This window comes from Myodes glareolus, chromosome 2 (genome assembly GCF_982192425.1).
Source record: "Myodes glareolus chromosome 2, mMyoGla1.1, whole genome shotgun sequence".
Lineage (NCBI taxonomy): Eukaryota > Metazoa > Chordata > Mammalia > Rodentia > Cricetidae > Myodes > Myodes glareolus.
The window spans coordinates 86,134,378-86,147,333 of record NC_142027.1 but is presented as its reverse complement, the minus strand read 5'-3'; the positions used below and the strand labels follow the sequence as shown (position 1 = coordinate 86,147,333).

The following is a 12,956-nucleotide window of genomic DNA, read 5'->3' as shown; positions in this document are numbered from 1 at the left end:
CTCGCTGGTTTCCCCTGTAATTGGTCTGTTTAGCCCTATTTCCCAGGCCCAGCAGCCATCATCTTCAGCTCGGCTGTGCCTGCTGCATAGAGAGCACAGCCAGGCTTGCTATCAACTATTCTTAATTATTGAGGGTTCTTTGAAAATAACTGTCCAAACCACGCGTATTTAAAAGTCCGTATAGAAAACCACCTTATCTAAGGGATGAGTTTGAGAATGGAACAGCCATTCTCTTAACCTTTGCAAAGTGATACAGAGCATCAAGTCCAAAGTCACGTGAACACACCTCTCCCTCATCACTTAGAAAGCACACAGCACGGCTGAGTTTCACCATGATGGCACTAGTCACACCAAACTTAGCCTTTGGCAGCTAAACAGGAAAGCATAGCGTTCCTAAGTAGTTTATTTTGAGAAATTCTGGGAAATGACCAAAAAAAGTGCAGTACATCAAAATACTGGGACTAGTTTTTAACAATCTGAAAATTTCGAATTCCAGAATTGCCTGTTTTGAAACTAACTTGCAAACAAGCTAAGATAAAAACAACATGGATGTGCATGGCAACGCTAAGTCAGCTCACTCTTGCCACGCCACCTGCAGGACAAGGTAGGTAAGGTTTGTTTTAGTAAAGGGTTTTTTTTTCTTTTCTTTTCTTTTTTCTTTTTTTTTTTTTTTGCCTGTTAACAACAACAACAACACAGTAATGACAGCCACCTTAGAGCAGAGGACGCACTGGAGAGTCATTCTCAGGTGTCAGAGGCCTGCCACCTCCCTGTCCTCACTCATCCAGTGGAAGAAAGGCGCAGTCCTGGGCTGGCCCTGCACCTCTGCTCATCGCCTGCTGGCTCGGGAGTCGCGTTTGTCCCGGGAGGCCCGCTTCCTTGGGGGTGAGCTGCGAGCTGAGTGCAGGCTGCGCTTAGAGGAATGGCTTCTGTGCTTCTTTGAGTTTGTTTCTTTCTGGTCTTGGCTTTGGCCAGGTTCCTTGCTGCCCTCTTTTTGTTCATGGTCTTGCTCTTTATGGGAGGGCAATGTGTTCTTAATTGTGTTAATTAGGAATCTTTTATTTGTACCAGCGAGAGGACACTTCATCCTGTGGAGGACAAGAAGGAGGAACAAACCATCATAAACAGGAGCATCACATTCCCTCCCAAGGTGACCCACTATCCAGATCAGTACAAAAGAATTCAGCTCCCAAAGAACCAAGTTTCTGTGTTGGTTCAGCTCTCCTTGCCACACAGTGCTGGGGCAGGAGGACCGCCATGAATCTGAGGTCAGTCTGAGGCACACGACAATCAAGTAGCAGGTTGAACTGTCAGGGTGCTGCACACGGCAGGACCCTGGGAAGACGATGCGGTGGCCCTGTGCCTGAGCACTGCCGTGTCACCTCAGGAGACTTCAGACACCACACGGCAGAGTCAGCCCTCACACCACAGCCTGGGCACTGCAGAATCGGGGAAAACTGGCTGAATTCTAAGCAGCTAGTGACCAGCAACCAGGGAAGCAACCGCAACTGGAAGTACATCATTGTGCTCGGAGCTGAGGTTCCTCTGTCTGGCAGAAATGAACAGAGGCACACATAGCTAAGGATGGCTGGCCACTCGGACACAGGCCAGTCACAGCAGGGACAGTGGTGGGGCAGAAGCATCGGCTGGCTCTGAGGTGCGTACAGTATGACAAGCACCAGAAACTGGTGAGTCACAATTGTTTTTATGGCAGACAAATGCCTTGGTCGTGAAGACAAGGCTGTGTGTGGTGCAGTTCACTGCCCCCTGGCGTAGACAAATCCATCCCCGCATCCGTGACTGACTGGCAGTCCATCTGCTCTACAAAAACCCTTCACACTACAGAGGCTACAAGACTAGAATGACGTCTCTGGAAAGACAGACTGCAAGCCCTCGGTGCAGAGGTGATAGTTATCTTGATGCTATAGTTGATTACAACTCATGTGAATGCCACTACAGCTACCGTGATCACCCACGGGAGTGCAGTTTACAGTCTGGTAATCAAACGCCTCAGCATGTGGCCATCTGAGAAATGACACTCCTTAATTACCGTTCATACGACACTCCTGAAGCTTACTGTGCCCAACACTGTACCTAAAAGCGATGTGAAATAGTGAGTGCATGTGTGCAAATATATGTGTGTGTGTGTGTGTGTGTGTGTGTGTGTGTGTGTTTATTTATTTATTTTCAAAATCCAAGTCCCTTCCGTCTGCAGGACATTACACTTGGCCTGTGTGGCAAAGACAAACCAGGCTGCCACTTGGTGCATCTCCACTATGTGAGAGAATACTGATCAGAAGCAGGTAGGCACACAGGTCTGCTGAGACCCGTTGACGGAAGGTTTCCAGCACCCAGCACACCCTTTGTCCAGGCTGTGATCCACAGGAGTCCACGCAGAGCCAATAAGCGCTGCCCCACAGAGCATCATCAGGCAGAAAGAAGAGTGGGGGCCTGGCACAGGAGCAGGCAGTGAGGCTCCAGCCTCTCACCAGAAAAGTCGGGGGGGGGGGGTGGGAGTAAGGTCTCAGCAAACTTCTCTGGGCCCCATGATCTTGAAGTATAAAGAAAGTATAAAGGTTTGGATCTCTGCAGTCCTAAAATAAATACTGCAAAGGGTGGTATTTCTGTGACAAAGGCACACCCTACCAGCCTCCTCACTGAACTGGGATTACCTCTGTTGTCTATCCACCACCAGTGTGTGCCGAGCCGCCTGGACTACCTATGGCAAGCAGCAAATCCAAACGGATCTGGAAAACTGTATGTCTGCATAGAAACTGGGGAAGTGATTTGCTTTCCAGTAATCAACCATTCCCAGCAGTGCTGGGAATGTCACTAAGCTGTGTGTGAGAGGTCCTGGGTCAACTCCCAGCACTTGCAAGTAGAAAGCTGACGGCATAAAAGGCAGCATCATAATGTAGATGCTTCCCTCTCTGTCTCCAGACTGACCCCAACCCCTTCAGGAAAGCGCCCAGCATTTACTGTAACAAAACCAAGTTAAGAAACTACGTGGAGCTGCTGCTCCATGGACCCTTGAACTGTTGGCTCTTCCCCTCGGGCATCAAACTTGGGAAGGACCCTGGGCTGTTGAAAAGCTAAAGTGAATGGGGCCAGAACAAAGATGGCTTTGCAGACAAGAAAGCTAGGAGAGCACAAGTGTGTGTTTGCTGAAACACATCGAAGGTCATGCACAGCACCAAAAGGTCCCTTTCTGTAGAAAATAAAAATGGCGTCCCACCCCCACTTCTCTAGTTCAGCAGACTCTGGTGCCTGCTCAAGTTCCTAGGATCATTCTTAAGGAACAATCCCAAATTAAGCAATCCCACCCAAGTTCTATTTTAAAAATTTAAAACCATTCTGAGTAAATACAGCCTTTCTACGCACTCTGGAAAACAAACCATGGTTTATAAGTGAGTAGTAACTGACTCTCTGTTCCTTTACAATCTGTGCAGAGAGCCGTTCTCCGCTCTCCAGGCAAGACCTGGTGTCTGCACACCCAGCCAGGCTACCTCAATGCAGAAGTGCTGGCTGCCCCTGACTTAGGGGCAGCCTTTTTAGAAGATGTATGTGTATGAGTATTTGCCTGCACATGTGTATGTGCACCAAGGACAAGTGTGGTGCCTATTAGACCAGAAGAGGGTACCAAGTTACCCCCTCCCCATAAATGGCATTCAGGGTGGTTGTGAGCCACCGTGTGGGTGCTGGGAACCTAGGCCTGGAAGAACAGTGCTCCTACCCACTACTCTTCCTCTCCAGTCCTCAAATTTATCTACTCAAGTGACAAGTTTTCTGGGCTTTGACAAATGCAAGGAATTAGATTCTATCACAGTCAAAACACAGAGCATTATGTAGGTCTTCTTCTAGCCCTCTATGTCCCAACAACTGGTGATCTATACTGTGTTCCTAGTTTGGGTCTCTATAAAGCCAAAGATATAGAATCATACATTGTTACGCTGTGTGTCTTCTGAGATTCATCCAGGCAGTTTATTTATCTCAACCATTCTGTTTCTCCAAACTGTTGGGCAGTGTGGGTTTAGAGGTACAACCACAATTTGCTTATTCATATGTAAAGTGAAAGCCATTTTGATGGTTTCCAGCTTGGGGCGTTTGACAGTCTGAAATAAAATGGCGCCCCAAAGGAGTGGTTTTGTTGGAGGAAGTGTGTCACTGTGGGGGTGGGCTTTGAGGTCTTAGGTCAAGCTTCTCTCAGTGTGACAGTCAATTGACTTCCTGTCTCGGCTATCCTCCACCAGCACCACGCATGCCTGCACGCTGCATGCTCCCCACCATGATGATAATGAACTGAACCTGTGATATTTCTTACACACTGTCTTAGTGTTACTATTGCTAAGATAAAACACCATAAGCAAAAGTAAGTTGGGTAGGAAAGGGTTTATTTGGCTTACACTTCCACATAACAATTCATCATCAAAGGAAGTCAGGACAGGAACTCAAGCAGATGCAGAGATCATGGAAGGGTGCTGCTTACTAGCTTGTTCTTCATGTTCTTCATGACTCGCTCTGGCTGCTTTCTTATAGAACCCAGGGCCAATAGCCCAGGGATCGTACCATCCACAGTGGACTGGGCCCTCTATTGATCATTAATTAAGAAAATGCCTTGCAGGTTTGCCTACAGCCTGTTGCTTTAGAGGAATTTCCCAGCTGAGGCTCCCTCCCTCCTCTTTGATGATTTTAGCTTGTGTCAACTTGACATAAAACCAGCCAGCACACAACCTTAAGGGTTTCAACATGTTTTAGGTGATTCAATCATTATACTTTCATATTTTTTGATCAAATTATTCCATCTTTGACTTCAAACTGGTTCCAGAGACTTCCCAACCTGATATTAGTCTTTGATAGTTGCTTTCTGGCATGACAAGATTTTCCAGACCTTACAGTGTTTGTTCCTAAGGAGTAAGAGTTTGGCCTGACCTAAAGCGAGGGCGGCCTTTGCCTTTAGCTTCTGGAAAGTATTCTACATCATACGTGATAGAAATGTCTTTGTTGAGGGTGGAGCTGGCCACACCTTTCAGTCTTAGGAGAGGGCTGGCCATACAAGAAAGATCAACTATGTTGACGTAAGGTGAGAGCTTTAGGTCATGTGATATGGGTCAACCTGGAAACTAAAAATTAACTACATAATCAACCAGTCAACCATGAAAACAATCAGTCAAACATGTAATCAATCAATCAATCAACCAACCAACCACACCTACACAATGAGCCACAATAAAAACTTTGAACACCAACATTCACGGCCCTTCCTTGGCTGACATCACTCAACCCTCTGATGAGGGAAAGGCAGCAGGTTCTGGTTCCAAAGGGGAGCGGCTGAGTGGCTTCCAGTGTTGAACCCTCCCAGATCCCTGCTTCAGGTCTCTTATCCTGCTTTACTGTCGTCTGTATCCCTTTCCTGTAACAACCTGGAACCACAAGTGTAACAGAGTCTAGCACTTTGTGTTAGTGAACCACTAAAGCCTGAGGGCATTTTGGTAATTTTGGTATGAGAAATGAAGGCTATTTTACAGGACTGTGACCTTCAATCCTGCACTCCGGCTTATTCTGAGCACAGCTTCAAATGTGCAAGCAATGGTCCCTCTAGGGACCCCTGTGTCCTTTCGTGAGAAACAGGACTTTTGTAACAGGCTGGACCAGACCCCACTGCTAAAGGCTGGGCAGTCTGTATTTCTAGGGCTTTTCTGTGTTCCAAGAACTTAAAAAAAAAAAAGTGTTATCTGAAAAGTAATGCAGTACAACTTCCTATGATATTTCTAATTCACATTTAGGCTGAGATTCAGTTTTTACATCTCTGGCTTTGACCTTTAATCTTATCCTACTATACAATGTTTACAGGAGAATACAGCAATGCCTCTTCACTCTCAACTGACAGACTCAGAAGGCACTGATGTCTATGGTGTTCAGGATATCAGCATTATCATCAACACCACAATGAAGGAAAACAAGTTCTTTTGTTTTCTAGAAATACAGTCAAATTTTAGATCACTTGAAATACTTTGTTTTCGTGCACCCCTGGCCTAAGACACCCACTTAATGGTTTATTCCGGTCTATGTGTTTTGTTTTGCTTGATTTTTTAGGAGTTAAGTATTTTTTCTTTATTTTGATTTAATTTAGCTCTATATTTTATGAAAATTATCTGCATGGTTCTAAAAGTCAAATTTATAAAACAATGGGCCGGGATGTAGCTCAGTTGGCATAGTACTTGTCTAGTTGGCTTATATAAAACCCTGGGTTGGAGCCCCAGAGACACATGCCTGTAATGTTAGGACATAGGTGGGTAGAGTCAGTAGAATCAGAATGTTAAAGTCAAGGTGGTGGAGAGAAAGCTCAGGAGTTATAAGCACACACTGTTCTTGTGGAGAAGACCAAAGTTTAATTCCCAGCACCCACAAGGCAGCTTACCACAGGGCTGGCCAAAGGGCACCTGAACACACATATGAATGTGCGTGTGCACACACACACACACACTAAAAAATAAACCTTAAAAAAATTTCAAAGGCATTCTTGGTCATACAGGGAGCTTGAGGGCAGCCTAAGATACAAAAGACCCTGTCTCAGAAACAAAACAAAGCACTGGAGAGATGGCTCAATAGTGGTTAAGAGCACTGTGTACTTTTGCAGAGAACTGGAGTTCTATTCCAACTCTCACACAACTCCAGTTCCAGGGGATCTGACACCCTCTTCTGGCCTCCCTAGGCATCAGGCATTTATATGTGGTACACAGATATACATGAAGGCAAAACACTCACACATACAAAATAAGAAAAACAGGCATATTTAAAAGTAAAAATTAAAAAATGGAGAGGGGTACTGTGAAATGCTGTGACATGACCTGGCATCCCAGTCATGAACTCCAAGCAGCTGTGGCCACCAGCACAGGGCAGGCCAGCCCAAATCCTAGCATAGGTGGGTAGGTAATCTAGGTACCACACCTCACTGGGGAGCTACAGGAAGCTGACAGCTACTGGAGAAGGGGGAAGGTGTCAGGCTTCTCATGCCCCAGGGGATGGCCCCAGCCCAGAAACATATGGTAGCACTAACTAGACTTAGTGAGTTATTGAGAGAGAGAGAGAGAGAGAGAGAGAGAGAGAGAGAGAGAGAAGAAGAAGAAGAAGTTGAGAGGGGAAACATGAGGTGGGTTATGGGGGAGTTGGAAAGGGAAAATTAGAGACAGATATTATCATATTTTATTGTATACATGTATGAAAATCTCAAAAAGAAGAAATTATACAAAGTGGGAAAGAAAACACGAAACAAGATGTAAAGGAAACTCATACTTGTGTTCTTACCCGTGTTCCACTGTGGTGAGCTGTTATTGTAGAGAGAGGACCCAGCAGCACACATTTACAGAGCCGCTACTGAACACCATACTGAAGGCATGCCTAACCGACTAGAATCGGGTCTTAGGTTCAGTTCTTCTGCTGCTCATATTATTTTACATTTTATTTATTTTGTGCGCATGTAGAGGTTAAAGGACCACTTGAGGAAATGACTTCTCTCCTTCCACGATGTGGGTCCCTGAGATCAAACTAAGGTTGGCAGGCAGGAAGTCCGTTACCCACTGAACCGTCGCACCCACTCCCTTATTATTACACCTGGACAAACTCTAGTCTGCATAGGGACTCCAAGGGTAGATGCTGGTTCTGCTGACTAAACCGATGATGGTCACAGGTTTAACACTGCTATTTGGGCTCAGAGGTATCTCCAGATCTCGGGGCGCCTTGTGAACCAGATGGATGCTATAAGCCACATGTCCTCTAAACATCCCCACCGCCCACTGTGCTTATCTTCCAAGTGCTCTTATCTGATACTGGGATTTCCACAGCACCTAAGACTTTGCAACCTCTATTCACATTCTGGCATCTCCAGTCAAGACTTACAGGCAGGTCTCATCCTTGTGGCAATCCTCCTGCCTCAGCTTCCTGTTTTGTTTTGTTTTTTAAGTTTTAAGAATGCTTTCTCAAGAACTTACCAGCCCATTGGTCCCATTGTCTCTGCTCTGGTTTTCCCACGCTTAGCCTCCTTTAGCAATTCTTCTATGGCTTTTCTGTTGGGAAAAGGGAAGATTTCTGAAAAGCAGTCACCAACGCATTTCTGGAAATCATTATTGCATGAACAGAACCTTGCTGGGACAACGATCTTAAAAATGACTAATAGTCTTCAATACAAAACGGAGACAGAAACTCCTCTCTCTCTCTCCCTGTGTGTGTGTGCATGCATGCAAGTGTGCGCGCGTATGTGTGTATTGCTGTAGATCAAACCTAGGGCCTCACATGCTAGGCAAGCACTCTACCCTAGAGCTACATCTCTAGCCCTGAAAAAAAAAGTGCTTTTATGGGGAATGGTGATGAGGACAAACTGGAAACTGCAATAAAAATTATTAAATCATATATCCTTAATCAAGAAATCTGTCTTGTCTCAATTTGAAAAATAATCAAAAGATGTGAATTGCCAGATGAATGTGTGTGTGCATTCAAAATTTTCATACTAGTAAAAAAACGACAATCTGAGGCTATAGTTCAGAGCCAGAGCACCTGCCTAACATGCATAAAGTGCCAAGTGCACTTGCATAAAGTGCACACACACACACGCACACACACACGCACACACACACACCCCACAACTGTCAAGCCAGGTGTGGTGGAAGGTTGCTGTGAGTTTGGGGCCAGCCCAGCTACAATGAGACTGTGTCTCAGAAAACTAAAACAACAACAGAGACCACGAAACTAAACGAGGCTGTAATGTCAGTTGAGCCAACAATGGCAACTATTTCTGCCCATCATTAGCGAGGGTGTACTCTTTTCTCCACACGTGAAGAAAAAAATTGAGGGGGGGCTAGGCATGGTGGTATACATCTTTAATCTCAGCACCAGCTGGTATACATGCGGAGTTCTACATTGGCCTGCACTTATTTTAACCTCAGGCGCAATACTACTACGTCTGCTATGATGGCAGCCTGGCCTCTTCACTGAAGAGGGGACTGCTGTGTCAGAATCACCTAACACCCAAAGTCAAATCAATTCAATTTGATTGATTCAATTCAAGTCAATTTTGAGATAACTTGGTCTGTTTTTCTTTTAAAAAATTTGAACATTGATTTGTATGTGTGCGTGTGCACACATGTGCGCTAGTACCCCAGTAATGATCAGAGGACAACTTGTGGGAGTTGGTTCTCTCCTCCCACCATGTGGGTTCTGGGGATCCAACTCAGAGCAGGTTTGGTAGGCCTTCCTCACTGAGCCATCTCATCGGCCCCTCCCCTATTCCTTGAGTTAGAATGACATCAGTCTATGCAGTAGTAAGTATTTAAGGCAACTAACACGAAGAACGAGAAAATAAAGAACAAAGGAAAAAGAGAATTTACAAGAACTCAAATTGGAGCAGCTGTATCGCAAACAATGGCTCAGAACTAAGTTAGGTGACTTGCAGACATCTAGAGCTGAGGGACGGCAAGAACACAGGCTATACACACAGCACTTTCCCTGCTTGTACCTTTGATCAACTAACTAGAAAGTAAAGGATATGTCACAGGGTGGATGGAAAAACAGGTTCAGAGAATGGATGTGTTCAAACAAGCAAGGCTTGGTGACAAAACACAGGCGTCTTAGGGAAGTGGCAGAAACTGCATCACTCACGCACACTGTGAGGAGTGCGCTGCGAGAGGAGTTTCGCTGGAGCCGTCTGTCTTTCTTCCCAGGTGGAGAGGAAGTAGACAATCGCTACATCTCCCAAAAGGGCTGGACAGTGGAGGGGAACTGGGTGCCGTGGCTCATGCCTGGAATCCCAGCACCAGGGTCTGAGACAGAAGGATCCCCACAATTCTAAGGCGAATACTAGACTGCCTGGACTACAGAGAGAGGTTCTGTCTTGAACAAACACAAAACCATGAGCAGATGATTGGATTTCCAGAGGACACTGCAAACAGCTGCCCAGAGCTCCTGACAAGCCAGCAGCGACAGGTTGTTTAGTGTTGTGTGGATCTGTAGAAACAAGACAGAGTATGGGTTCTTCATGATTTACTGTCTAAAAACAGATGAAGAAATTCAGCATATTTGAACTTAATTTCAGAAAACTATTTGATTATCTGGGGGTTCCCTGTTAGTAGCCAAGGAGGAAAGTTTACATTGACGAGGTTTGGAAGATGGGGGGGAACAGTGAGGTAATTTGCAAAGTGAAAAGAATTATTCAGAGATACAAGATGACGGTCTGGGCGTGGTGATATGTGTCCGAGGCCCCAGCATTCAGGAGACTGAGAAAGGAAGTTCCATTCCATGAGTGTGAGGCCAGCTTGGGAAAAATAATAAAACTATGCCTTAAAAGACCTTTAATTCCAGTATTAGGTAGGCAGAGGCAGGCGAATCTCTTTGAATTTGAGGCCAGCCTGGTCAACAGAGCAAGTTCCAGGACAGGCTGGGCTACATAGAGAAACCTTGTCTCAAGAAACCAAAACCAAACTAACCAAACAAACAAAAAACCCCACAGGAACAAATGAATAAAGCACACACCTGTAATCTCAGAATTTGAGAGGTGGAGGCAGAAGGATTAGGACTTCAAGGCCATCCTCAGCTATGAGGACATATATGAGACCCCAACTCATAATCCCCTAAAATGACCAAAAAATGGAGGCACAAGATAATTTCTGTAAGTTGTATTAAATTTAATTATTAGTTGGTAAATACTACAGAATCCAAGGTAAGCCAGGCCTTTCCCTATGAAGGCTATCAGCGGGTACTGCAAAGGAAGACCGACACATGAACTCTAAAGCTGAATGTAGTGTGCACTTAGGAAAAGGAGGCAAGGGGACCAGGAGCTCACTTTGTAGGCTCTCCTTGTAGCCCTGGCTGGCCTGAGCTCCTTATGTAAAGCAGGCTGTCCTCAAACTCACTGAGATCTCCCTGCCTCTGACTCCTGAGTGCTGGGATAATAGCTATGTATGCCAATGTGTCAGATTTAGTTTTGAAAATACTTGTGTCATGAATTTGAATGGCTCACTATTGAAACCCTTTTATTTCATGTCCATGTGGCCCAAAGAGAAAGAAGAAAAGTACCATTTAATCAATGCATAAAAACCAAACAGAGATATAGAGAGGGGGCTGCTTTTTGTAATGATGATGATTGTCTCAGCTGCCTCACAAGGTGGTTAAGAGGTGGGCATTTCGTTTGGATCAAACTGTTCAGGATTTCACAGGAAATATGAAGGCCATTTTTTTTTTTTTTTTTTTACCTTCCTCAGGTCAGGGGACTCACCTCTTACAGCCGAGCTCTCCCTAAGCCTGGTATATATACAGCAGATTCTCAGTTTGATATGAGCAATTTGAATTGGGACATGGTAAAATACAAAATTCACAAGAACTAAAATACCTCAGGAAAAACCTGACTGAACAATGGGGGCAGGACCCAAAGAGACACTTCCCTGAGAAAACATGAGAGCCAGGAAGACAGTTCAGTTGGGAGAGTGTTTGCCAGGCAAATGTGAGGACTGGAGTTTGGATCCCAGCACCTATGTGAACAGCCAGGCTGTTTGTGCTGTTTGGGAGAGGTTATGCAACCTTTAGGGGTTGCAGCCTTGCTGGAGGAAGTTTACCACTGAAGGCTTCACTTCTTATTCTCTCCCTCTCTCTCCCCTTCTCTCTCTCTCTCCGCTTTATGTGATGTTTCTGAGTGATGTGGGAAGTGATGTATACTGTGAATATGTTTTATTGCCATTGGTTAATAAAGAAGCTGCTTTCAGCCAAAGGCTTAACAGAGTAAATCCAGGCTGAAAGAGATACATAGAGAGAGCAGGAGGAGTCAGTGAGAAGCCATGTAGCTGCCACCAGGGACAGACACCTCTGCTGGAGCCCGCTCAAACTTTGCTGGTAGGCCACGACCTCTTAGTGATATACAAATTAATGGAAATGGGTTAGTTTAGGATATAAGAGCAAGCTAGAAATACACTTAAGCTATTGGCCAAGCAGTGTTTTAATTAATATAGTTTCGGAGTGAATATATATTTCTGGTCTGGGCGTCCAGGAACAAATGAGTAGCCTCCGCCCACACCTGGGTCTGCCACCATACCTTTTCCACCATTATAGACATTTAACCTTGAATAGGAGCCAAAATAAATTCTTGCTAAGCTGCTTTTGGTCATGGTGGTTTATCACAGGACCAGAAAAGTAACCAATACATTCATGCTGAGAAGGTAGCTCTACCCGCATGTTCAGTACAGAATTTTTCACAATAGCTAAATTTTGAATGCAATTTGTGCCCATCCAGTGCAAAAAGGGACAAGGAAAACTATGCGTGTGTGACACACGTACACAAGAATTCTCAGTCTTAAAAGAAGAAGGCATACTGCTATTTGTGACAACGCAGGGAAGACGCTGACCAGGAAAATGGGCAGGGCAGCCAGGAGCAAATGTTCTGTCATCTTACTTACACTGGAAGCTAAAAAAAAAAATTAAATTCAGAAGCAGACAGCAAAGTGGTGCTAACCAGGGCTGGGGGAGGGAGGGAGGGAGAGGAGTCTGGGAGATGGCACAGAGGAAGAGTTCAACTGAATCCTTGATCTCAAGAGTTCTCATCATAGAAAGGAAAAATCACATGAAGTAATGTGCAGCTAATTAGCTTGACCGCACCATTCCACAACTTTCCTAACGCTGCGACCCTTTAATACAGTTCTTCACACTGTGGTGACCCCAAACCATAAAATTATTTTCATTGCTACTTTATAACTGTAATTTTTCTACTGTTGTGAACTGTAATGTAAATATCTGTGTTTCCCAATGGTCTTAGGTGACCCCTGTGAAAGAGTCGTGGCCCACAGCTTGAGAACTACCTCTTTAAAGCAGGGCATACAAAATGTTTTATGATTTTTTTATCTTAATAAATTATTTTATATCTTACTTATTTAAATAAAATAAATGTGTTTCATTTATTTATTATTTTAAAATAAACAGAA

At 44.8% G+C, this 12,956-nt stretch overlaps 1 protein-coding gene across 1 annotated transcript; it reads right to left on the bottom strand.

The window, feature by feature from the left end:
- Positions 1-385: 385 nt before the first annotated feature.
- On the bottom strand, positions 386-8,062 carry LOC125389890 (protein POLR1D-like). Its single transcript, XM_048418611.3, has 2 exons — positions 7,989-8,062; positions 386-1,088 (listed from the first exon to the last, which is right to left on the bottom strand). The coding sequence occupies exons 1-2, from the start codon at positions 8,003-8,005 to the stop codon at positions 830-832; spliced, it is 276 nt and encodes a 91-aa protein (XP_048274568.2). The 5' UTR covers positions 8,006-8,062; the 3' UTR covers positions 386-829.
- Positions 8,063-12,956: the final 4,894 nt, after the last annotated feature.